Genomic DNA, 27,164 nt, shown 5'->3' on the forward strand with positions numbered 1-27,164 from the left:
CACTACTGCTACTTACTTTAAGCTCCTTGAATACGAGCACACAAAACAATACTTAGCAACCCTGTTTAAAACCGTATTTAATGCATTATAAGATCTTCGACTTTGTAAATGCTCGTTCCTATGGACACATATTGCTACCAACCCAAATAGATTTATTTCAAATAGACACATTTTAACTATCTTGACTGTATCTGGCTGCAGGACGCTTATCGCTAGAAGAAAAAAAAATTGTCCACGGCTCCGTAGGGCGGGCTTTAACACGCATGCACTAATCAGATTTGCCAAGTATGTCACGTGATTCATTATGCTCCAATCAATGGTGAGAAGCAGCGCTAATCATTTTGCCGCACCCTAGTGGGACGACGGTCAATGGGCGGAGCTACGAGCACCGAGAGGGACCCTTTCCATATCAGCTAGGAGGGAGATCAAATTTTTAGTCAAATTCGTTAGCCCGTTTTCACAACGCAGTCTTTCAAGTTGATTATTCAAACACAAAAAAGAGGGTAAGTTACGAAACAAACGACGTTTTGCATGCAAGTGTTGTGGTTCTGCCGTCGTAACGACGCCCCCCTGTGATTTATGAAAACGTTTCTCACACTTGTCTTTGTAGCGGTTAAATGTGGCGTGCTTTCTAACTGTGTTGCTGTTGCCAGTATCTTAATCAATGGAGTCTGCAGAGGGGCGTGTGTGTATGTTTTCGTTTAGCATGATGGTACTTTTACTTTGCACTAAAGTTGCGTTGATTCCTCAGCGTGTTTACCAAACAACCCGGAACCACACATTTTGCTCAGTGTTAAGTCATGAAGTAATATTACCTTCGAGTGGGATTAGGCCTTGTGTTAAATGCTTTACATTTTACATGCTGGCCATTGCTGAGCATGTACTGAAAACCCATTTAATTATTATTTTTTTTGCACCCATTACGTGCCTCTTGCTGTACTTTACTTGGAAGGTTTGTACTGGGCCTGTTGCTGTTTCATGACATTGCTGTGCATTGCGAAGATGCTGAACCACAAATGGGCACTAGGTTGTTTTTATTTTATTGTGATTAATCAGGTTTCCTCGCCGAGTTTGTGTGTACAGTGCAATCAAGAGAATTATGCAAATCATATGATTTTGACAGGCTATATATAGATCAGTGTGTTCCGGTGCAGATGGTGACGAAGAAAGAGAAAGTTTTCTGTGGCGCTGCATTCCGAGATGTTATAATTGCTGAACATCATTGCAATAACAACGGTTGCACGAAGAGGTGTAGCAATACATGTACCGGAATCAATGATTTTGAATAACTTCTCTATTTGGGTGGGTGTAGGTCTGTTCTTCATCTGTTTTTCCACCAGTGTGGCAATGTGTCACAATGAAATGTGTTTTTACTTAATGCATATTAAGCCAAGCTAATTAATTTTCCTCTAAAGCAAGCAAATTATCCAGTGAACCTGTTTTTCTGCATTGTTATGTAATTTCTCAAAAATATATCCCTGTACTGATGCAAAACCAGGGATATATTTTTGACTGCAGCAAGCCAATCCTATGTTAAATAATGGATACTAATGTTAAACAGAGAGAGAATGAGGAGGTGGATGTCCTGATGATTAGGAGAGTGTGTGTGTCATTCAATGCTTCATCTGTCTGATGGTGAGGCTCATTGTCTGGCAGTTAACTGTTGATTTTAGGCCTGTACCAGGGTGCATTAAGCACTTACTCTCTATGGACTCTCTTATATTTCTCCAGCAAAGTCCCCCCCCCCCACTGTATGAGGATTAGGGAGTCTGAAATCCCAACGACCAAGACAAATGTGTGTGCATGTACATATCTTAAGGATAGTAAGTCACTGGGTTTGGCGATTCTGTCATAATAAGCGGAACACCCAAAGGACATAGCTTAGCTTTGTCAATCTGATTACATGTTCCAACTAACTCACACACATGTGCGGGCACATACACACACTCGCCAGATACAGAGCTTTGTGTTTGTTTTTCTCCCACTCCCCACACACACCCTTGACCGCAGTGCAGCTGAAAATATTTTCCTCATTTCAAGTTTATTACTGTCCCTCACTTTCTTTCTGTTTTACTCTTAACTTCCTTCCGCACCATATGCAATCGCTTAGAAATGTCCAAACAGTCTTCGCGGAACTCAAATTCACACCGCTGAGGTCACAGAAAACCTAGTCAAAATAACTAGATGGCATTACCGTATTGTCTGTATTCTTTCTTAATTTTTTAATCGATTTTCTCCCACCTTTCTTTCGTAATTTGACACCAGTTCCTTGTTCTCCTGGGTCTCACCATTGTGTGACCCTGCAGCAATGAGGGTGAAGACTTACACGAGTCCTCCGATAAACGTGAAGTGACCAACCATTTCTTTTCACCTGCCAGCTGTGGGTTTCACGGGGGGGGGGTTTAATGAGTATGGGGGCCCATGCTATTTCCCCCATATCCACTCACAGCTGTGCAGACCCCCACCACATGTGGAAGTCACTAGTTTCAATGGTGGGACAGAAAACCCCTGCTTGCTCCCCACCCTGGAGTGCCGCCAGTTGCACTCTGTGCGATGCCCAGAGGCAACACTGGGTTTCAAACTAAGAAACTCAGTGTTGAGGCTCTACTGTAACGGTCCGCTGTGACACCCGACCGCCACTTCTGATTATTCTTGAAAAAGAGTCATGGGGATGGTGGGGACATCTTGTCCATTAGCATAATTTCATTAGCATCGTTTTTATATAGGCTATGTTGGCTGATAAGCATCCCACTGGTATTTGAAATGGATGCAAAAAAGTGAAAGGAGAGAAAGAAAAATAAAAATGTTTAATTTTCACTTTAAGGCCTGCGTGCATGAAGGGAAATGGGGAGTGTGTGGAAAAAAATTGGGAACGTGGTCTGTTTCTTGTGTCTAGACTGCACTGGCCTACTTTGCTAACAATCGACATCTAAAGGAGACAGAAAAGTATAGGGTAAATAAAGACAACTCTCCATTTGTAATCACTGGTTTGCAGCCATCAAAGATGGTCGAATCAGTTCATCTGGATGCAACGTTAATTGACAGCTACGTTTCATTACTCATCTTCAGTGACATCTTTGATTTTCCTACCTGACTTATTGAGCATGCATCTAGACATGGTTTGCAGACACTGAAAGAAGCTTAAGTTAGGTCTACTTGAGCCATTTATGTAGCAACCCCCCCTACCCCCCCCCCCCCAAGACCGAAGGAGAGGCAGCCCCTCCACCCCCCAAAATGACGCCTATGATGTCATCACTAATTTTTGGGGTCTTCTTTTTAAATCATATGATATATATTTAGATTATTATACTAAATATTTTATTTGCAAAAAAAGCAAGATTGTCGTTGTTGAAAATCACAAGTTGTCATTAACGCACCAAGTTCTCATTATCAAGCTTGCCTTGCACCGATTCAGTGCACCGACCATGAACCGATTCAATGTCATTTTAAGTGGGCAGTCCAAGTAATTTTGCAAAGCAATCTTCGAAAGAAGAAGATGAACCACTAAGGCTATTGTCAAAAGAAAGAAAGGACCTTTTCATTTTTGAAATATTGAATGCATTACTTACAAAAGAAAAGGAGCTTACCATGAATGTTGTTAAAACACTTGAAATATTGTGAAATCAATTCATCAAATTAAGGAAATATGTTTACAAAAATGTGCATATTTGCATAGTGCAAACACATCTGCATGCAACATGATCATGTGATCTGAGCAATCAGAAAACACTAACTTCCTATACAAACTTGAACTCATGCTTAGTAAGTTGTTGCCTACACTTAGCATGCACTTGTGCTCACCTTTAAAGGTAGAACGAGAAGGACATGTTGGTTGGAGTTTGTAAACAACATTTAAAGTTGGCCCCTCCTCCCCGGCTCAATGACACCAGAAGCACCCCCTGACCGCAGTTACCAGAACACTCTTGCTCTTCATTCCCATCCTCTACTTCCGTGCTGACCAGTGGGTGAAAGCCAACCCGAGATTCACTCTCGTTTTGGAATGAGCTTGTCCACTTGGTGTTTTGCCTCACTATATTTGTGTCTTTTTGACACTGTGCCCACTGTTGTTATAGTTTCTTTTTGGATGCGTGCTTATGATCTCGATTTGGCACTTGGTCGCTGTGTTTTTATAGAGTCCCCCTGCCCAAAGGTTAACGCCCAGAAATGTCCCATACATGGAAAATAAGGAAATAACAGGCAAAGGACAGGGCCTCTGCAGATACAGACACCGCCACACACATCTAGTGGGTTATAAGTGATGATTGAGAGGGATTATTTTTGTACGAGTCTATACATTGATTTTTAGGAAAATCCCACTCATTCCACCTTTAAAGCATGCATGTGAATGTTGAGGAACGTGGTCCTGACATGTTTCAACATCAGTGATTAGGACTCTGTATGACCATTTGTAGGATTACAGTGACTACAGCTGTATTATTACAGCTATTATTACAGTGACATACAGCTTCAACTGGACAGTGCAAAGCACACATTCTGGTGTACTGTACAGAGAGGTGCTTGTTTTTTTAAGAGAGGTCCCATACTGCTTTCTCCCATATGTCATGTGACAGTCATATAAAGCCTGGGGGCTCATCCCCTCCTCCCCTATGGCTCCTCGCCCTATGGCTGGGCTTTGACTATATGTCAAACCCCAGCCATTGTCCCCACACTAACATAACATATATAGCCCCTCCAGGTCTCTGCAGCCAGTGACTGATAATAGCCCTTCTCATGCTAATAGGGCCTGAGCTCAAAGCTGATGTTCACCACAGCAAGTTTTGCAATGTCTGTTAATCAGGCTTGCATATGGAGTTATTCTTCTAGTCTCCCCTATACTTACTATTAATGTGACTATCATTGTATTTAACAAATAAAACACTGGTGTATTTTTTTTCTTTACTTAGTATGAGGGTCATTAAGTTAACTTGTAGGATAAGGGGGGAAAACTTCTGGAAGAAGTGACATCTATTTCTTGACACTGATTGTTTAAAATTTGTTGGAAAACTCTCCATTAACTCCGTTTTGTCATACACCAAAACTAAGTCGAGCTTTTTGGTACATAAATAAAGATAGTAAGGGACACTATGGATTAATATTGTGAGTGAGTGGATGGTATAATGTTTAATATTGTGAGTGAGTGGACGGATAAGAAACCTGGCTATAATTTATAAGAGGAGAATGCAAACATAGCAATAAGGGTGGATAGTTAGTTTTATGATTTGTAGAATATCTGGAAAATTGGATGTTATGCTGAAATAATTCAGTTTTAGATATCCACTCTTACATATGTTGGTTTCCTGTCTTGTCATGCTGTAGTAATGTGCACAGAAATATTTCTAATGTAGTCAGCCCTAATCAGAATGTCTCATGGAGTCAGCCTGACTCAAAAGAGTAATAGCTAAATACTACATCCTGCTTCACATTAGCTTTTCATGAATTTGTAGCCTTTTGTAGAACTGGTAGTTCTCTCTTCACCTTTTCAAATCTGTCCATAAGAACCGTTGATTTTACCATGCACTTTCATTGCCGCCTCTTGTTAGGCTTTTAAGGATAACTCATTGCAAAAATGGCTGATTGGTAAGCTGAATTTATGCCAGATCAGTGGGTATTAATAGTTTAGACAAACTTAATCCTATATCTTGAGTAAAGCCTGATGGATATAAGATTTTTAAAACAGGCATTTGAGGATTTAAAAATCCGATAATGATATATTGGCCGATATTATTTTTTTCTTTCAGAAACACTCAACATAAACAAAGATTTTCCCTAACATTTGTTATGTATAATTATGTGTGTCCTCACTAAGATAACATGACATAATGCAGTTTGAAAATAAACTTTTTATTGTCATAAATAGTACTTTGAACAAACGTACAATAAAAATATATTAAAGTTTTGATAAATAGGAGTCAACTACAGAGTACTACAGAAATTGTGTGTGTGTCTGTGTGTGTGTGCAGCCATAAGAATGTCATAGAAAAACTAAATAAAAAAAAAAAGCACAAATATATTATCCTTATTAAAATATGGGGGAAATGAAAATAACATGCCATCTATAAAATGTTTTAACAAATACCTGACAAATAAACAATATACAGTAAATGAGTTAGTGTGCCATATGGTTCAGTGGTAGTAAAGAATATTAATTCATCCCAATCCAACAGGGGCAGGTTGTAATATGTACATGAAACACAGCTTCTCTGTATTCTCTCCTCTCAGAGTACTTTGCTTCTCTTCATAAATGTTGCCTATGGTGATGAAAACCCTCTCACCCACCACAGAAGAGGGTGGATAGGAGAGATATTGCCTTGCGAAGGCTGACAGTCTGTTGAAACGGCTGCCATTGTCTTTCCACCACTCATTCTCTTTCTGTCAATGACAGGTTGAATTCAACGCTGCTGTTGAATGCATCTAATACTACATGACTGAAACGAGGCCTTGCGACTTTGGGATTTCACACTACATGTTTGAAAGAGAAGCTACATAATTTGTTTGGCTACCAAGGCATGTTAGAGACTTGTTCAGCTCACATTTATTTATGTGTCCCCTCTGATTTAATAATTTCCAATGCATTGACTGTAACTACAGATATGCGAGTCGCAGATATATTTACCATTGCTTCATTTAGTCAGAATAAGTTAAATGCTATAGTTTAACTGCTCATTAATGTTAGTAGTCTTGCACTGATAAACATGGCATTAGCTAGCTTTGAGGGTAACCTAGTTTAGCAGTGGACAACGTTATAGGCTGCTGTAAGTGATGTTGCTAGAGAATTTTTAGAAATGACGAGGGCAAAATGATAGCACTATTGTTTATTTACTCACTAGAACTGCCACACTGTTTCATAAATAAACCTACAATCAAATTCGTCAACAGTTTAGCGTGCACCACTGAACTTCTATGATGTTAAACATAATTTTGATGTTTGACTGAAGGTACCAGCTTTCACGTTACTGCAGAAAAACCAGGCATGGCAGACATGAATATTGTCAGGCCTATTTAGGCTAAGAAGAAAGTGATTGGGGACATTTATAATTATTTAAGTAATGCATTTCATGTGACAGTTGGACACAGATGGACTATATCTTATGTAGGAGGCACAATCTGAAAGAGATTGGAGACTGCAAGGTGTTGACAGGGGAGAATTTAGCTAGGTGGCATCGGATGGTAGTCTGTACGATGACTTTGGAGACCAAGAAGAGGAAGAGAGTGAAGGCAGAACCAATGGTGGAAGTTGAAGAAAGAAGACTTGTGTGGAGTTCAGGGGTTCAGTTAAGACAGACACTGGGGTGGTAGTGAAGAGTTGCCGGACGGCTGGGCAACCACTGCAGAAATAGTTAGGGAGACAACAAGGAAGGTAATTGGTGTGTCATCTACACATAGGAAGGAAGACAAGGAGACTTGGTGGTGGATTGAAGTACAGAAAAGTATACAGAGGAAGAGGCTGACAAAAAAGAAGTGGGATAGTCAGAGAGATGAAGAAACTAGACAGGAGTTCAAGGAGATGCGGTGTAAAGCGAATAGAGAGGTGGTGAAGGCAAAGGAAAATCCGTATCGTGAGTTGTATGAGAGGTTAGACACTAAGGAAGGAGAAAATGACTTGTACTGACTGGCTAGGGACTGAGCTGTGAAGGATGTGCAGCAGGTTAGAGCAATTAAGGATAAAGATGGAAATGTGCTGACAAAGTGAGGAGAGTGTGTGGAGAAGGTGGAAGGAGCACTTTGAGGGGCTGATGAATGAAGAAAATGAGAGAGAGAGAAGGTTGGATGATGTGGAGCTAGTGAATCAGGAAGTGCGGAGGATTAGCAAGGAGGAAGTGAGGACAGCTATGAAGAGGATGAAGAGTGCAAAGGCAGTTGGTCCAGATGACATACCTGTGGAGGCATGGAGATGTTTAGGAGAGATGGCAGTAGAGTTTTTAACTAGATAGTTTAACACAGTCTTGGAAAGTGAGAGGATGACCTAGGAGTGGAGAAGAAGCATACTGGTACCGATTTTCAAGAATAAGGGTGATGTGCAGAACTGTAACAACTACAGAGGTATAACGTTGATCGGTCACAGCATGAAGATGTGGGAAAAAGAAGTGGAAACTAGGTTAAGAGGAAAGATGATGATTATTGAGCAGCGGTATGGTTTCATGCCACTTAAGAGCACTACAGATGCAATGTTTGCTTTGAGAATGTTGGAGAAGTATCGAGAAGGTCAGAAGGAGTTACATTGTGTCTTTGTGGATTTAGAGAAAGCATATGACAGGGAGCTGAGAGAGGAGTGGTATTGTATGATGAAGTCTTGAGTGGCAGAGAAGTATGTAGGAGTGGTGCAGGATATGTATGAAGGCAGTGTGATGGATGAGATCAGGCAGGAGTCTCCGTGGACTATGATATTCGCGGATGACATTGTGATATGTAGCGAGAGTGGAGTGCAGGTTGAGGAGAGCCAGGAGAAGTGGAGGTATAGACTGGAGAGAAGAGGAATGTAAGTCAGTAGGCGCAAGATGGAATACATATGCATGAATGAGAGGAAGGACAGCGGAATGGTGAGGATGCAAGGAGTAAAGGTGCCAAAGGCGTATGAGTGTTAATACTCAGGGTCAACTGTTCACCAAAGTAACTGGGAATGCGGAAAAGAGGTGAAGAAGAGAGTGCAAGCACGGTGGAGTTGGTCGAGAAGTGTCAGGAGTTATTTGAATGGGACCAGCAAGAGGAAAAGGGAAGGTTTACAAGATGGTAGTAAGACCAGCTATTTTGTATGGTTTGGAGACAGTGGCACTGACGAAAAGACAGGAGGCGGAGCTGGAGGTGGCAGAGTTGAAGATGTTAAGATTTTCCTTGGGAGTGATGAAGAAGGACAGGTTTAGGAATGAGTATGTTAGAAGGACAGCTCGGGTTGGACAGTTTGGAGACAAAGCAAGAGAGGCACGATTAAGATGGTTTGGACATGTGCGGAAGAGAGATGCTGGGTTTATTGGGAGAAGGATGAGGAATATGGAGCTGTCAGAGAAGAGGAAGGCCAATGGGAGATTTATGGATTTGGTAAGGGAGGACATGCAGGTGGCTGGTGTGACAGAGGAAGATGCAGAGGACAGGAAGAGATGGAAACGGATGATCAGCTGTGACGACCCCTAACGGGAGAAGCCGAAAGTAGTAGTAGTAGTAGTAGTAGTAGTAGTAGTAGTAGTAGTAGTAGTAGTAGTAGTAGTAGTAGTAATGAGTTCCAAGACCAAACTCAATATGGACCACATGTCACATTCTGAAGTTTCTACGAGATCAGGCAGGAGTCTTTGTGGACTATTATGTTCACGGATGCCATTGTGATCTGTAGTGAGAGTAGGGTGCAGGTTGAGGAGAGCCTGGAGAGGTGAAGGTATGCAGTGGAGCGAAGAGTAATGAAAGTCAGTAGGAGCAAGACGGAACATATATGCATGAATGAGAGGGAGGACAGTGGAAAGGTGAGGATGCAAGGAGCAGAGATTGCAGAGGTGGATGAGTTGAAATACTTGGGGTCAACTTTTCAAAGTAACGGAAAGTGTGAAAGAGAGGTGGTGAAGAAGAAAGTGCAAACAGGTTGGAGACTAGGGGTCGGAGGATTCACAAATCTCACAGTTCGATACGTCTCACGATTCAGGGCTCACGATTTCTATTCCATACGATACAGTGGATGCCTTGGTAAGCAAGAGAAAAAACACCACTGCAGTCCTCTATTTTTCATTTATTTTAAGAATTAGGCCCACCATTCTGGCATTATCAAGGCACTTATTCAAATGTAACGCAAGTGCAAAAGTTCTAACAATTTTTTGTGTCATCTTTTCTTGCTTTGTAACACAATTGCTTTACTTTAAATCTTTAAACTTTAAAAACCACTACAACAACCAAGGCGGTCATTTTAACTGTTTTGGATTTTCAGAGTTTAATACCTTTGTGAGAAAAAAAATGAAAAAGAAGATACAGATTTGCCGCTCACTGAATGCTCCTAAAATTGCATATATTTGCATTAAAACGAGTTTTAGATCAGTTGCACAAAAAAATGTTATGAAGGGATCTACTTAAAACGACCATGACCGGTCAAAATGACTGCATGTAATTTGCGCCTCATTGTGCACTTCATTTCACTATTTATGACATGTAGTTTGCATCATTTCCAGTTCTTTCTATACATTTTCACATTTTATAGGCCTTGCTACGTTTGTTAGATTAGCAATATGTGTTTTCCGTTTTGTTTTTCAGGTAATATTGCCTACGTGTCTCGGTACAGCTGCCATTTCAGACACACCATGACTACCACCGTGGCGTTGTAGTATTTACAGGCGTTGGACAGCGGCTATTTTAAATTCTTTGAAAAATAGCATTGAATTTGTTAAAATGTTAATTTTGGTGTCCGCTATTTCTTAACAGACATACTAACATATGCAATGCATTAATATCTCAATTGGGTATTTATCTTGACAGAATATAGAGTTTAAAAACCAGCGGCCATTTTGACCACCCATGGTCGTTTTAGGTAGGAGTGAAATCCCGGTCGTTCTAGTGTTAATTACACACGATCTTGTGAAATGGGGAGCATATCTAACCATGAAGACCGTATCGAACGATTCGGAATTCGATCCAGTATCGTCCCACGCCTAGTGGAGACAAGTCAGCAGTGATTTGTAAGAGAAGGGTACCAGCACGATTGAAAGGGGAGGTTCACAAGTTGGTAGCGAGACCAGCTATGTTGTATGATTTGGAGACGGTGACACTGACAAAAAGACAGGAGGTGGAGCTGGAGGTGGTAGAAGTGGAGATGCTAAGATTTTCTTTGGGAGTGATGAAGTTGGACATGATTAGGAATGTGTATATTAGAGGGGCAGCTCAAGTTGGACAGTTTGGAAGACGAAGCAAAAGAGGTTTTGATGTGTGGAGATTGAGATGGTTTGGACATGTGCGGAGGAGGGATGCTGGGTATATTGGGAGAAAACTGTAGATGAAGCTGCCTGATGAGAGGAAAAGAGGAAGGCCAAAGAGGAGGTTTATGGATGTGGTGAGGGAGGACATGCAAGTGGCTGGTGTGACAGAGGAAGATGCAGAGAACAGGAAGAGATGGAAATGGATGATCTGCTGTGGTGCCCCCTAAGGGGAGCAGCTGACAGTAGTAGTAGATTTCATGTAATAATTGTCAACTTACTATGAACACCGATGATCTCCGTCGTGGGCTACTCTGCTTAACTCTGCTTGGGTCAGCTGATTGTTGTGATTTGTGGTGTTCCAAACACGTGCGTTGCCAACAGTGGTGTTGGAAACTATGCAACAACAACATTCATAACATGGTTGAATCCGTCTTCCATGTCTTTGATTGTTTTTTGATTATCATTTATCGGTTGTTATAAATCTGCAATTAGCTCAGCTCATATAGGCCGATGATATCGGCATGCCGATTTATCGGTCAGGTTCTAATCTTGGGTCTCACTGTCATATCTATGTTTGATCAAGATGTTAAAATTCAATTTTTTTGCATTTTTGAACAAAGTATTGCAGACAGATTTTTAATTGCTCAATAAAGTTGCATTTAGACTATTATGAAGAATGACAAAAAGACAAATGATTCAAGCTGATTCCCTTTCTTTGTTTTTGTGTTCTTCAATTCAGATTGGTTTTAGGAGGACCACTTTTCATTACAAAATGTGAATCAATAATTTTGCCTCTGTATTTTGCTTAACATTTTATTGTTTGTTTTTTCCCCTTGCTAATATTTTCAACGGCACCATTTGCTTACCGTGAAGGCCATCTGTGTCGTAACAACTACAAAAATACAAGGATACTGTGTCCAGCACAATACATTTTGTTAAGAAAAAAACAACACTTAATGCATTCCTGTCCTACGAGTCACTTGGCCAGTACACAGTGGTTAGGCTATGTAATACACATGCACGTGTACACCCACACCCACACACAAAACAGCAGTTTCATTAAATGTGCTAGTTGCTAGTACCCAGTCACGACAGGCATCCAGCTCAGAGATCTGGCTGAGTGAGCCTTTATTTAATGTCTAAAAAACTGCATGAAACCCACAGACACATTGAAAAGGCTATAGAAAAGACCAGTGAAAGTTTGAAAACATGTTATTTCTCATACCACAATGATCTCATTGATTATTTCTTCATTGTCATATGTTTGGAGCACTCTTAATGGATCTATTTAATGCTGCCTCCCATCCGATGAGAGCTTAGTCATGGTGAGAATAGCTTTCAAGTATAGCCTCTGTCTCAATGAAGTCATAAAGTTGAAATATGGACAAAACTATAAACTGCAAGGCACTGAGGAAAAAAGCAGTGCTTGAGCCCCAATTGCGACAGCTTTACCTCTTTTACTACCTGTACGTTTTGCTACTCTCGCGCCCTCTTTATTCATGTTTACATCATTGTCAGATCGTATCACGACTAGGGTCTGAGAGAATGGAAATAGTTTCGTAGGACTGATGACTGCAACAGAGATGAATATACCAGTGCAGACAAGATTGTGTGTCTGCTCCAGGGACAATCTGACCTTTCAAGCAGTTTCAAAAGTTATTGCCTTCAGGAGATTTGTAGCCATGACATGGTTCTTTTGTCTTCTTAAGTCAGATTCTGTTGTCTGTAAAGTGCAGTTGGCATCATTGTCAAAAAGATAGTGCAAAGGCTCTATCTCTTTTCACTTGGTCCGGTATATGGCAGGCTGACTTAGTGGCTTTACCATGTATTGGAGCCCCAGTTTATGGCCGGACCAGATGAATTTAAGGGAATGGCCGGTGCATAGGGATTACATTATCTTCTGACGTCAGAACATGAAGTTTTCCTTTATATCCCGGAGAGAGAGTTTCAGTACCTTTTGTCTCAGGCCACGTGCCCTGGAGGACCATAAGTGTATGTGCTCAGTCCAGCTACTCAATACACCAGCTATTTTTTTTTGTTTCCAGTCAGTTCTCCCTGTGACTGGATGAAGGTGTATTAATTAGTGAGACCAACTGAAGTGATTGAGTAATTAAAGAGTTGTAATCAAACTTCTGTTGTCTAAGTGAACAATCTAGCCTATATCTTAAGCTCAGAGCAACCTGCAGACGTTCAAATCAATTTGGTCAGTTATGCACACGAGCTTCTTTACATAGGACATTTGTTGGCCCATCTTAGAGTTACGCACATCACCCTGCCATGTTTAGTCAGCTCCTTAATATATGGAAAATACAACTGGCACCAGTTGGTAGCAAAAGCAATTGATATTGGTTCCCTGCAAAATATTTTTTTTTAGCATTGAATGACATTATGCTGTGTGATATAGAGAATGAGCAGAATGTTTGGCAGAGGTGTTGAGTTCTTATCTGGCTGCTTGCTAATGGAACAAATGCTAAAGGCCCTTTTAAATAACACCAGTCAGCATTGCCTGTACATTGCAAAATTCTTCTGTGACAAGCTGTAATCAATACTAACAAAGTACTTCCACTCTGTATGTGAAGTTCATAACATTGACCCTCGCTAAGAACATTATTTAAGCTCTTTGTATTGTGCTACAATTTGATTATCATATGAGTTCCGTCTTGATCTGAAAGCCTGTGTGCCTAAATGTAGGATTTGAGTGTGTATTATATTTTTAGAAATTCGTCAGCGCATCCTTCCTATATCCCCTGAATGAGACATTGACCCTTACAAGTCTGATTTCTGGAGTGAGTTAGTAACGCATTTGTCAGAAAATGTGTGCCTTGGGACACTGACAGGGTTTGCTGTAAGCCTACAGCTGTTCTTACGTAACAGTAATCTCTAAAGATGATCCCTGGTTTCCATGGTGATGTTTGGTTTCCATGGTGACTGCACTCAGAGGAGTGGAGGCTAGCTGTAGCCTTGCATGCACAGCTCTGAAGAGAGGTGAGAGATGGGCGTCTGACCTCCCTATAGACAGAGAAAGCCTTTTGCCCTTTGCACAGGTATTTGTTAAAATATCCACAGCCATACTCTATAGGTATGGCAACGGCTATTGAAGGAGGATGAGGTAAAGCTGTGTGTGTTGTAGTGGTGTCTTTTGGTGTGGGACAGCTGGAGTGATTCAGTTAACGTCTGTGGAGAAGCCAGAGAGCAGCAGCAAATGTGTTTTTATAAACAAATGATCTTTGATGAGAGGAAAGAAAAGTGAAATTACTTCTTTCCCTCTGTTATAGTTGTTACATCACAGGGTATTACACTATATAGTCTGTTTTTTAGCATAGTCTGTCAGAAGGACAATACTGTATCATTACCTTTGTTATTATTGTCATTATTGCGCACAGATTTTATTTATTATTATTACACACTGGCACAGAAAAAACATGGCTTTTTTAAAGGGCATTTGTTGACCACCAAATATGACTCTGAAAGAGGATGCTCTTTGTCCAGTTTCTCTTGCTCCTCCAATTAATTTTCTCTCTCTTGTTGTTACAGCTAGTGGTAGTTGACCACATTAACTTTAAGCTTTATTTGTTCTTAACTGGGCACTAATTTTTGCAGCACGTCAATACAATATACAGATACCCAATTTCCACTCGGGGATGAATAAAGTATTCTGATTCTGATTCTGATGATAACAAAAGTGCATTTGTTTAAAAAGCTGAAATTACTAAAATACTTAATAAGCTGGAACGTTTTTTAAAAATAAAATGCTCTGCATTGGCCAAGTGGGTACAACCAAGTTTCTTGTATGGCATCTACAAGTGACAAGATCTGCATAATGCTAAATCACCAGCAAAATATAGCCAGAGCAGGAGAATGGGATGCAAGTAAATTAGGAAATCAAGAAATTAGCAGCATAATGAATATTGCTATCATCAATGTCCTCATCTTTCTTAATCAAATACACTATCACTACCATAGTAGTCACCCTCTCATCTCATCATCCCTTGAGATTAAAATCAAACAACCTCCACTGGCTGATCTATCACATTCCTGCCCTTAGAAGACTTTGCAGAAAATCGGAATGACAATGGAAGGGCAACAAGCCTGAATTAGCACATAACACCCTTAAAAACCAAATGTTAATTTACCAGAAGGTAGTACTTCTGAACTGATATCAAGAAATAGCCACAATCCTAAAGTTCTCTTTAGGGTAATTGATTCTGTTATTGATGGTCCCTCCACTTCTTTATTTGAACCTAATGTTGAGTTGTCCGATAATTTCTAATTCATTTTGTAAATAAGGTGGAGAACATCAGGTCCCAAATCCAGCCTGCCCCTTGCATTTGTTCTATTCCCCATGTTAATTCTCCCTCTTTCACCCAGTTTCAGCCATTAAAATTTCAGTGTTAGAGAGTGCACTCTCCAGTATGAACAACTCCTTCTGCATCAGGAATGAGGAATCAGGAACAATTTATTGTCATCTCATTCATGTACTTGCGTACAAAAAAGAGACATTTCATTTCTGCCAGCTCACAGCAATGCAACACAAAAGACAAAAAAAATCCAAACCAAAACGACACCACCAAAAACATAAAAAAACAGAGAGAACAAAGGAGGGAAAATAAAAAAACAGTCCAAAAATTTCACTACCAGGACGACTGTCAGAACTGCCGGTCTGCAAGGGCCAGCAGTCGGCCTAGCCCGCCCCGCTTCTGCGTCCTGTCAGACTGCCCTCGGTGTCTCCTCCCCGGTTGCAGCTCCAGGCAATGGCCGTGATCCTTGAGCCGACAGGACGCAGCAGACTGCAGCTGACTGTTTGATTTAGGTGTCTTTATGAGACAGCATTGACAGTCGTCATTGCCATATTTAAATAAAACAGACCATCTTTTTTATAGCAATATAAAGTATTAAGAAATTATGAGTAATTTTAATATAGTGATTATTACAAGTAGTAATTAGTGTCAGTTCTTTGTGCCATACCAAAAGGTTTGTACAACAATGAAACACATTTTCTTAAACAAGATTTATGTTTAATCTTTAGAATAGGGATGTAGCCTGCAACCTTTGACTTTCTCTTACTTTGGTCGCCTCATTTTAAAGAGTCAGGTTTCATCCCTAGCTTTGGCACAGCAAGTATACTACAAAAAGAATAACGAATAGAGAATACAATAAACAGTGAGTGCTGAGTATGACCCAGGAAGTGAGAACTGACTGCTACTCGGCCCAAGAACCATTACGACTCACTGGTATTCATATATTTGGCACATGCAATGTAATGGAGACCGGCCAGACTAAGATCGGCTGCAATGTAGTGCTGTCATTGTGGCTTTTTTTTTTCACAAAGTGAAATAAATCCAACATTCAAGTTATTTATTTATTATCTTTTTAAGCAATAATGGTGTTGAATCGTGATTGAGGTGCTAAATAGCAGGAGGGTTTTCCATTATAGTGTACATACTGGACAGTCAGATGTTTTCAGCCTCATCATAATGAAAGATTTCCCACTGTTTGGCAGACCCATTTGCATTGATTAAAGACACAATTGTATTAATGACAGGCCGGGAGTTACAGGTCTCTTTCTCCCTAATGAGTGTGTTTGGCACCAGAACTAATTGCTTATCCCAATAACTGATGCGAATCCTAATTGTCCCAGTGAGATGAAGGGACAACGGCTTTCATTTTCAAAGTTTTTTTCTGAGGGAGAGTGACCAGTTTGTTTTTTTGCTCAAAGTTTACTTCTTTCGTCAAACAGTTTTAGACTGTAGGATGATCAGAGAAAAACAGCTTCATACCACAGAACACGATCTGATGGCATTTAATCCTAGGCAAGAAATGGCAAATGTGGCTTCAAAGACAGGAGCTCCCACCACGAGTACCTCATCTTTGGGCACTATTCTGAGTTTCTTCACACGAAGAAGGCGTAAGAGTGAATCGGACTTTTGGTTTTGATGATTTAGGAATGCACCAAGGATCTTTACGTTTATACTTTAGACATTTAACAGGCAATTTTATCTAAAATGACATTAAGTGAACAGGAGGGGTTTTCTTGTTAATAATTTTTAAAAGGGCCCATGTCTTGTAATAGACCAACTTATTTTTATATTAAATTAAAGTATGATCCTTTCAGTACTGCTACCACCACTGCTAATAGTACTGCTACTGCTACTGTTAACAATGCTGCTGCCATTAATTATACTAATACATTGCTCCTACTCATTGACAATCAAAAATTATGTACAGAACATTAATACAAGTGTGATATTTTTTAGATGACCATAGGAATATTGTCTGCGTGGGTCTGCAGAGGGAGGTTAGACTCTAGAGTCAGCTTCTGAACAGCATTCATATAGCTTACGTTTTAGCTTTTGTCTTACTCAAGGATACATTGCCAGGCTAGATAGTTGCAGACATGAGGGCTTGAAACTGATTTTAAATACGGCTTCTACCAATGTGTCCACATTCTCAATTATGTAATGTGAATATCACAAATAATAAGAATGTTGTCCCATTTTAATATGTGATGTGTGGCTATGCCATGCTATATGCAAAATAATGTGTGTGTAAGTGTGTGTGTGTGTTTGTGTGATTGGGGTGTTAAATTGAACAAAATGACTATAGTGTGATGTGTGAAAATTGTTCTTTGGATTTTGTGTGAAGGCTACGAACAACTGGAAAAAGTCAAGCAAAGAAAGAGCCTCATTTCTGTCAGTCCTCTGTGGGATGCTGGATGCTTTTAACTTTGGTCTGTTGTTGTCATGGAAGCACTGTGGAGCAGTTTGGCTCAGCTCTCATATTGATGTGCACTAATGGTCTACAGCAGAGTCTGCTACAGACCCCCCCCCCCCAAATACCCATGCGCACAGGCACGCACATATTTCCTAATGCTCTTAAGTCTATGTGTCCTTCAGAGTCGGGTCTTGTGTGAACTGGCTAGCTAATCTCCTGATAGACTGACAGATATACAGAAACGGAGATTGGGGAATTCAGCCCCTCCTCAATTTAAATAATGAATCTTTTGGATGAATCATTGCCACTAAAGAGGTGTCAGTTGTCTTGAAGCAGGGATTTTCCTTTAAGACTAGCAGATGAGTATGACAGAAAAACTTTTTTTGCACCAGTTCACACACCAATTATTAAAACTACAATCCTGAAGATTTACATGTAAATACAAAACTAATTAAACCATGACTTTCCAAATCACATACAGTTTTATTTACTTATTTTTAGGGTTACAGTAAGGCTGAGTGGTATTGACAAAACCAATATCATATTTGGGGGATGTATATTGATGTTTTCATAAGATATTTGCACACACCCAAAATTTTGAAAAATCCTCATTAGTAATGGTGGATATGATGACCAAGCATGTAGAGGCTTTGATTGTTCATTTCAATAAAAAATGGGATCAGACAAAAATATTGTGTAGTCTGATCCCGGCACGATAGTCACAATGTCAGATTAGGCAATCTTAGTGCCATAAATTCTTGCCTTGTCTTGGCTGGGAGACTGGCAACACTACAAGTATGACCCCGACCAATCATCGTATGCTGCCTTTCACGTTTTTGCGCGAGTTCATAGGTTGTTGGGGAGGAGGGACAAGAAATCGTCAATCATGGCTATGTGTAAAATGCTATGTGTGATGCTAGTATTCTTGTGTTCTGAAAATAAAAATAAAAAATGATTGTGGACACTGTTGCGGCTACTGCTATCGGGGAATGCTAACCTAGCATAGTTTAACCAGCTACTCGCCGGGTTGCTGAAGTGCCTCCGCTATTTCCCGCCAACATTTAGCCTATGTTTTTGACTGTGTTATGGTACTCTCTTGAGGAAACATCAAAAAGGCCTGCAGGGGTATTGTTAGTACTGCTCAGCAAACGTTTCCTCGGTTTCGTCGTTCCACCTGATGGCAGCAACAGCAGCATCACTTTCTCTTTGCCATGTTTACATATGTATGTGCACCAGAGAGCGCACTGTCATCCTATTGGCCAACGTCAAGGAACCCGTCATAGGAGTTGTCAGACCAGGCAGGAAAATACAAACAATTCTGACATGCTAGACTTTTCGTCGGGGTGTCATGGGGTGTCCCAGATGCCACATTGCTGTTCTTACATTATGTCACACTATACGCGGTAAAGACGCCCTTTCATCGTTCCCGACATTCATAACTGGGCCCGACACTGGAAATTTGTCGGCGATGACAAAACCATGTCCAAATTGGGCTGAAATTGTGTAGTCTGGTCCCGGCATAGGCTAAAGCAGTGTAATAAGTTCAGAAAATTGTATTTTTACTATAATCAAGCCCTTAAGACCAGGGAATGCCAACATTTAAGTTATATCATGATTTGATGATAACCAAAATCTCAATATCAATATATTGCCCGGCTTCTTAGTTACAGTAAGGTAGCTATCTTGGAAAAATTGATGTGGCACATAGCCTTTTACTCTGATGAAGACACGGATGCTTTCAATACTATTGTTTCTCACACACAATAAAGACTTTAATTCAACAGGGTGCTCCAGTCTTCTTTCCTTTCTCAGTGTTTGGTCCTCTACCTGAGAATCACCTGTTTTGCCTATTCTTGCCGGAAAACACATGGAGAATTCCTATTTTGCATAGTGTTTTACATCATCACTAAAGGAGCTCAATGTAGAAAGAAAAAGGAAGGTAGTCACGAGTTTGAGAAACAAACTAAGCTGCTGCTCTCAAGCAGATATGGCAGACCAAGCTCGTACAAGACCTTTACCATTAGACAGCAAAACAGATTTAGTTAAATCTATGATCTTTCCCTAAAGAAAGCAAACATGTTTATTTTCACTGTCTAAATAGAAATGTTGAGTACCAGTGTATTTCGTGTACTGATGTACAAAAACAACAATGGATATATTTGCGAAGATTTTTTTCCCCCACTAGTTTAGCCTTGACTGTTGAGGGTAATTTTGTTTCCGGGCTGTGGATGAGCTACAGGAAACAGATTGAGGAAATCAATGTAAAGCCCTCTGGTCCAGGAAAGAAAGTCATATGACGTGACAGCAAGCAGAGAAGCGGGTGGTCTATGTGATTTGATGTCAGGAGGGCTAGTGACCAGCCAGGCAATTTAACAATTTTATTTATTTATTACTTCTCCAAGAATGATATAAATTTCTATCAGAAAAAACAAACTGTCAAGCCATTTATAGTTTGATGAATCATAAAGCATGCTGTACACAATAGCATATAAAGAAATGGATAGGGTAGTTCATTAACTGGAAAATTATTGGATTTGACAATTATTTCATGTTTTAATTTTTTAATGCTCAATTATGGTAACAGCCCTATCTGAACCCCCAGGACGCGAGCCAAGGATGAATGGTGAGTCAGGTGCCGGAGTGGTGACGGCCCCCCCTCCCACCACAGCTCCCCACAAGGAGCGCTACTTTGACCGGGTAGATGAGAGCAGCCCAGAGTATCAGAGGGAGAGGAACATGGCCCCCGACCTGAGACAGGACTTCAACATGATGGAGCAAAGGAAACGAGTCTCCATGATACTGCAAAGTCCGGTTAGTCAGGAAGAGGAAACACGCACACACACACACACACACACACACACACACACACACACACACACACTATGATGCGAGAAAAGTCACACAATGATTTAGGGTTGGGCGGTACATCGACTTTTTATGTTATATCGGTATATTTTCAAACAAGATATAGGATGAGAAAATACTGTTCAGGGGTGGGCAGTCTTATCCAGAAAGGGCCAGTGTGGGTGAAGGTTTTTGTTCCAACCAAGCGGTTACACACCTGTGTCTCCTAATCAAGTTCCTCAGCAAAAGCTCTAGTGGGATCAGGTGAGTAACTGCTTGTTTGGAACAAAAACCTTCACCCACACTGGCCTTTTCTGGATAAGATTGCCCACCCTTGGTTTATATCGATATAGTTTGATGTTGCGTTAAAATACATAACCTGTTTCTTAACACTGGAATGACCGGGATTTCACTCCTACCTAAAACGACCATGGGCAGTCAAAATGACCACCTATTTTTAAACTCTATATATTCGGTCAAGATAAATACTATGCATATGTTAGCATTGCATATGTTAGTATGTCTGTTCGGAAACGACTGACACTAAAATTAACATTTAACAACTGTAATACTATTTTTAAACAATTTAAACTTCAGAGAGACACGGTTGAACCTGAATAGCAAAATTGAAAAAGGGAAAATATTACCTGAAACTACTACTGCTGCTACTACTTTCGGCTGCTCCCGTTAGGGGTCGCCACAGCAGATCATCCGTTTTACATTTCTTCCTGTCTTCTGCATCTTCCTCTGTCACACCAGCCACCTGCATGTTTTCCCTCACTACATCCATAAACCTCCCCTTTGGCCTTCCTCTTTTCCTCTTCCCTGGCAGCTCCATATTCAGCATCCTTCTCCCGATATACTCATCATCTCTCCTCCACACATGTCCAAGCCATCTCAATCTTGCCTCTCTTGCTTTGTCTCCAAACCGTCCAACTTGAGCTGTCCCTCTAATATAATCGTTTCTAATCCTGTCCTTCTTCGTCACTTCCAGTGAAAAAAAAATTACCTGAAAAACTGAACGGAAAACGCATATTGCTAATCTAACAAACGTAACAAGGCTTATGAAACGTGAAAAAGAACTGAAAATAAATATTGAAACAGTCCCAAACACCGGCCAAAACTTAAAAACTACTAGAACGACTACGGGCAGTCATTTCGGCTGCCACGGTTTTTAACCTCTATATTCTGTCAAGATTAATACCCAATTGAGATTTTAATGCATAACATATGTTAGTATGTCTGCTAAGAAACTAACTGACACCAAACTTAACATTTTAACAACTTTAATACTATTTTTCAAACAATTTAAAATCGCCGCTGTCCAATGCCTCTAAATACTGCAACGTCTCGATGGTAGTCATGGTGCATCTGACCAGACATGTTGGAAATAATCAAAAATCAAATTTATTGCTCGGCACTAGATAATGCTATTTTTTTTTCTAGGACAGCGCAGTGAACTTCACGAAGGAAATGATGCGACCAAAGCACCACATAAATAGTGACATGACGCACACGCGCAAATTACAAGTGGCCATTTTGGTCGTGTTAGGTAGATCTTATCATAACTTTTTTATGTGCAATTGATCTAAAACTCATTTTAAATGCAAATATATGCAATTTTAGGAGAATTTGGGGAGCGGCAGGTCTGTATCTTTACCCCCCCCCCCACAAAGTTATTCAACTTTGAAATTGGAATGTGGTTTGTATTCTCAGAGAAAGGCATATTTGTATTTAATATAGGCTATTTATTTTAGATAATTTTTCATTTACATGTTGATATATTGTGCAGCTGTATATCTTAAAACAGGGAAGGAAGCCCCGTCTTTGCATTTTATTTTGATCTTTTCTAATAAAAGCGCTTTTGACATCTCACATGTGGCTTTGACTTAAAACTGAACATTTAGCCCACTTCGTAGAATGCTGAGATATATATCATGTGTCGCCATTCAGCCTAAAAATACCGAGATATAATTTTTGGTCCATATCGCCCAGCCCTGCAATGATGTACTGATTTAGAAGGCTGCCCTTAAACCAGTGGCCCTTGGCTCAGCTTTGCTCCATATTACTATCAATAAGTCCTCCACATATTTGTGAAACTAGCATTTTTCATATGGAAACTGTGTGTGTGTGTGTGTGTGTGTGTGTGTGTGTGTGTGTGTGTGCGTGTGTGTGTGTGCGTGTGCGTGTGTGTGTGTGTGCTTAACTCGGAACGGGTCCAGAGTGATGATTATCTTGGGCTGTAAGCCAGCAAAATAGTACCCACTTTTCATGTTTCATGTCCTCTTTTTGGTTTCATTACTGAGTACCAGCAGCAGGGTGGTGCAGTGTTTAGCACGGCCGCCTCACAGCAAGAAGGTCCTGAATTCGAGCCCCGAGGTAGTCCAACCTTGGAGGTTGTCCTGGGTCATTCTCTGAGGGGAGTTTGCATGTTCTCCCTGTGTCTGTGTGGGTTTCCTCCGGGTGCTCCGGTTTCCTCCCACAGTCCAAAGACTTGTAGGTCAGGTGAATCGGTCATACTAAATTGTGCCTAGGGACAAATTTGTGGGAGTGTGTGTGTGTGTGTGTGTGTGTGTGTGTGTGTGTGTGTGTGTGTGTGTGTGTGTGTGTGTATCGGCCCTGTGATGGCCTGGCGGCCTGTCAAGAGTGTCTCCCCGCCTGCCGCTCAATGACTGCTGGGATAGGCTCCAGCATCCCTGTGACCCTGAGAGCAGGATAAGCGGTTTGGATAATGGGTGGATGGATGGATGGATACTGAGTACCATTAAATGTTATCTGACTGACCTCCTTCTGCCTGTCTGCTTGAATTATATCTTCTAACTACACATATTTTGTGTTGAATATTTTATTATAAATCTTTTCAAGCAAACTAAGAAAAATACAGTGTACATTATTTCCATTATGTAGAACGAAAAAATATTCCTTATTTTTGTTGCTCTCTGTCAAACGTTGTGTTTAGGTGTCTGTGATTGGTTTTGACTTTTCTCATTGAGGCTGTGATGTCCTACCAGTCACTTTAGCTGTCAAGAAAGCAAGTAGTTTTCCTGAGAATCGTCGCTGTAAGGATGTGACAGCATCAGCAGAGAGGTGGCAGAGTTGAGCTGACAAGCTTTACCTGTGCTTTGTGTTTTCTCTTTCTGTCTGTGTGTGTGGCTGCATCCATGCCTAAAAGGCATTCTGTGAGGAGCTTGAGACCATGATCCAGGACCAGCTGAAAAAAGGAAAGACTCCCACCAGCCTGTTGGCCCTTCAGCAGATTGCTGACTTCATGACGACTAGTATCCCCTCCATGTACCCTGCTGCACCACAAGGAGGCATGGCAGCACTCAACATGAGTAAGTGGAGAGGAGGGACTGATTCCCCCCCCCCCCCATGTCTTTGTTCAGTGTGAGTCATGTGCAACGTTTTTTTCTCCTCTTCAACAGAGCATTCAGGCAGGCTCCAACAGAACGTTGTGACCTACATGTTTGGGGAGTTGGTGTTGGAGAGCATTAAATAATTTCCACTACCCAAACATTTTAAATTACCACTTAATTTGACCTCAGGAGTAGACGTTGATCAGTATAGGTTTTTCAAGGGCTGATGCCAATTTTGGTAGGGCAGCGGGGGGGGGGGTGACTAATGTGGTGCTGATCTTCATTTTTTTTCCTTTCATGGCTAAGGCTGTTTCTTTTTTCAAACTTAGTCTTCAAGTACCCCCTGCCCTGCAGAGTTTCATTGCAAAGATTCAAAAGGTTTATTCTTCACATACTTCATTTTCAGTGAGCAGTGAAATGTTTTGCATAGGGCCACCTATTCAACTCTACATATGTGGGCCTGTTCATACTTACTCAACCAATCAGCACTTAAGAATGTCATATTTCTTGCCGGTTTGAATCCCCGTGTTACCTCCAGCTTGGTCGGCCGTTCCTACAGACACAATTGGCCATGTCTGCGGGTAGGAAGCCGGATGTGGGTATGTGTCCTGGTCGCTGCACTAGCACCTCTTCTGGTCGGTCAGGGCCCCTGTTCAGGGGGGGAGGGAGAACTGCGGGGAATAGCATAATCCTCCCATGTGCTACATCCCTCTGGTGAAACTGCTCACTGTCAGGTGAAAAGAAGCGGCTGGCGACTCCACGTGTACTGGAGGAGGCATGTGGTAGTCTGCAGCCCTCCCTGGATCGGCAGAGGGGGTGGAGCAGTGATGAGGATGGGTTGGAAGAGTGGGGTAACTGGCCAGAGACAATTGGGGAGAAAAAGGGGCCCCCCCCCCAAAAAAAAGAGTTATATTTCGCACGCCTTACCACATTATTAGGTGGTCTGATGTGATTGTTTGAGTATCTGCAAAGCAGGCCTTAACCTATTCAGTGTTACAAAGAAAATCTGCAGGACAAAGGGGGTACTTGAGGACTGTGTTGAGAAACACTGTTTCAGGCCACTTAGATTTTATTAATCGTCTCGTTAATGCTGAATTATAACATTCACTAACATGCATGCATGTACAGGATGCAGATGAGCAGTGGTTGCTCCACATTGTAAAATGAATGTGTTTGTTAACAACATGTCTGTCAGTAATTGTGTGTGGCACACTACTCATACTGGCTCTGTTTCAGATAAGCTAGAAGGTAAACAAAAGCTTGTGGATGGAGTTGTATGTCAGAATGAGAATGGATTTTGCTATTTAGCCAATGTTGGGGTTAAAGTTCACATATCACAGCTGCTTTCACTTTTCCAAAAGGCAAAAACATATGGCTGCAAAAGGACATTGTGAAGGAAAGGGAATTTTGTGCTTTTGAATCTGGGAAATATCTGGTTGTCTTGCTGCCAAGCCATTGAATGGGGACTTGTGCTAGCATGGCAGCTAATATCGGTCTACGTTGCTCACCTTGAGCCAGCCTATTGAATTAGCGAACCATAGAATGGAAATTGCATGTGTCTTTCACAGCTAACACTTCATTAGCATTAACCACCATTGTAAAACATAACTGATACAAAACACAGCACCGTATATGTGAATGCCATTTCTGTTTTATATTATTTTTTATAAGTACAATATGTAGGTTTATGTACCTAAACAACGAAATAGAAATAACACATCCATGGGCATTGTATAAGTATGCTAATAAAAGCACTGCTTTCTCCCCAAAATTATATATTATATAATAAAAAAAAATACAGCCATTTCAGGAAGCACAGTGATGCAGTGGTTAGCACGGTTGCCTCACAGCAAGAAGGTCCTGGGTTCGAACCCCGGGGTTGCAGTTTCATCCCACAGTCCAAACACATGTAGGTCAGGTGAATCGGCCATACTAAATTGTCCCTAGGTGTGGATGTGTCAGCTCTATGATGGACTGGCGACTTGTCCAGGTTGTCTCCCCACCTGCCGTCCAATGACTGCTGGGATAGGCTCCAGCATCCCGTGACCCCGATTAGGATAAGCGGCTTGGATAATGGATGGATGAATTACAGCCATTTCATTTGATATAGGGGTGTTCTTCGTCCTCATATTACCCTTCTTAAGGGGGTCATGACCGATGCCGACATTCATAAAAATGCTAAATATTAGCCAGTATATCTGCCAGAGCCGATCAAAAGTGGACTTCTACTCAGGAGTAATTTCTTTGTGTTTGCTTGTCTGGGCTTATCCTTATATCTTTGCCCTTTTCTTCTTTCCTCCCCTTTCAATCTGGTGTGGCTCAGCAAATCTTTGGAAATCAGGCATATATTATTCATTTGAATTAAGCATGCTATTGAAATAGGAATGGACAACATTTTTCATTCATATTAATTCTGAACAGAACATTTAATTTAATTGTTTGCCTTTTGTCTTTTGTTTTCTAGTCTTTTTATGTCTTCTCTTTACCCTTTTCATTCAATGTCATTTGTATAACTCTTGGCTTTTCTATACCTCTCTTGCTCTTTCCCTTACTTTCCTCTTAGGTTTAGGTATGGTGACCCCGGTAAACGATCTACGTGGCTCAGACTCCATCTCCTATGACAAGGGTGAAAAGCTGCTGCGATGCAAATTGGCCGCCTTCTATCGACTCGCTGATTTGTTTGGCTGGTCCCAGCTTATTTATAACCACCTCACAGTAAGATTATGTACATTACTATAGATATATATTCAAGTTCCCTCATTTCATTTTTAACATGTGCCTGCACATTGTTTTTAATGACAATACATTGAATTGAATTGAATTGAATTTACTGTTAGCATTTTTGCTACTTTTGTACTAGAGTACAAAATATATTAAAAAAAATATACAAAATAGGCGGCACGGTGGGGCAGTGGTTAACGAGGTCAACTCACAGCAAGAAGGTCCTGGGTTTGAGCCCCGGGTTTATGCAACCTTGGGGGTCATCCCGAGTTGTCCTCTGTGAAGTTTGCATGTTCTCCCTGTGTCTGCATGGGTTTCCTCTGGGGTCTCCGGTTTCCTCCCACAGTCCAAAGACATGTAGGTCAGGTGAATTGGCAGTACTAAATTGTCCCTAGGTGTGAATGTGTGTATGTGTGTGTGTGTGTGTGGGTGGGGGGGGGGCTGAGATGGCCTGGTGGCCTGTCCAGGGTGTCTTTCTGCCTGCTGCCCAATGACTGCTGGGATAGGCTCCAGCATCCCCGTGACCCTGAGTAAGAATAAGTGGTTTGGATAATGAATGAATGTACTATAGTGCACTAAGGCTAATATTCATGAAGAAAGGTTTTTGGTAAACTCAGTAATTTAGTTTTGCGTTGCTTCACAGGGGGAG

The 27,164-nt window shown here is 41.0% G+C and overlaps 1 protein-coding gene across 3 annotated transcripts in view; it reads left to right on the forward strand.

Annotated features, from left to right (window-relative positions):
* Positions 1-374: 374 nt before the first annotated feature.
* add1 (adducin 1 (alpha)) overlaps positions 375-27,164 on the forward strand; it is a 55,258-nt gene continuing 28,468 nt past the window's right edge. For all 3 annotated transcript variants that reach the window (XM_056290212.1, XM_056290213.1, XM_056290214.1), the window contains exons 1-4: positions 375-503; positions 20,197-20,405; positions 23,611-23,773; positions 26,358-26,509. In XM_056290212.1, coding sequence (XP_056146187.1) covers positions 20,211-20,405; positions 23,611-23,773; positions 26,358-26,509 — 510 coding nt within the window. In that variant the 5' untranslated portion in view covers positions 375-503; positions 20,197-20,210. The remainder of the gene's footprint in view (positions 504-20,196; positions 20,406-23,610; positions 23,774-26,357; positions 26,510-27,164) is intronic.

The sequence above is a fragment of the Lampris incognitus genome, chromosome 12 (genome assembly GCF_029633865.1).
Source record: "Lampris incognitus isolate fLamInc1 chromosome 12, fLamInc1.hap2, whole genome shotgun sequence".
NCBI classification, from domain to species: Eukaryota; Metazoa; Chordata; class Actinopteri; order Lampriformes; family Lampridae; genus Lampris; species Lampris incognitus.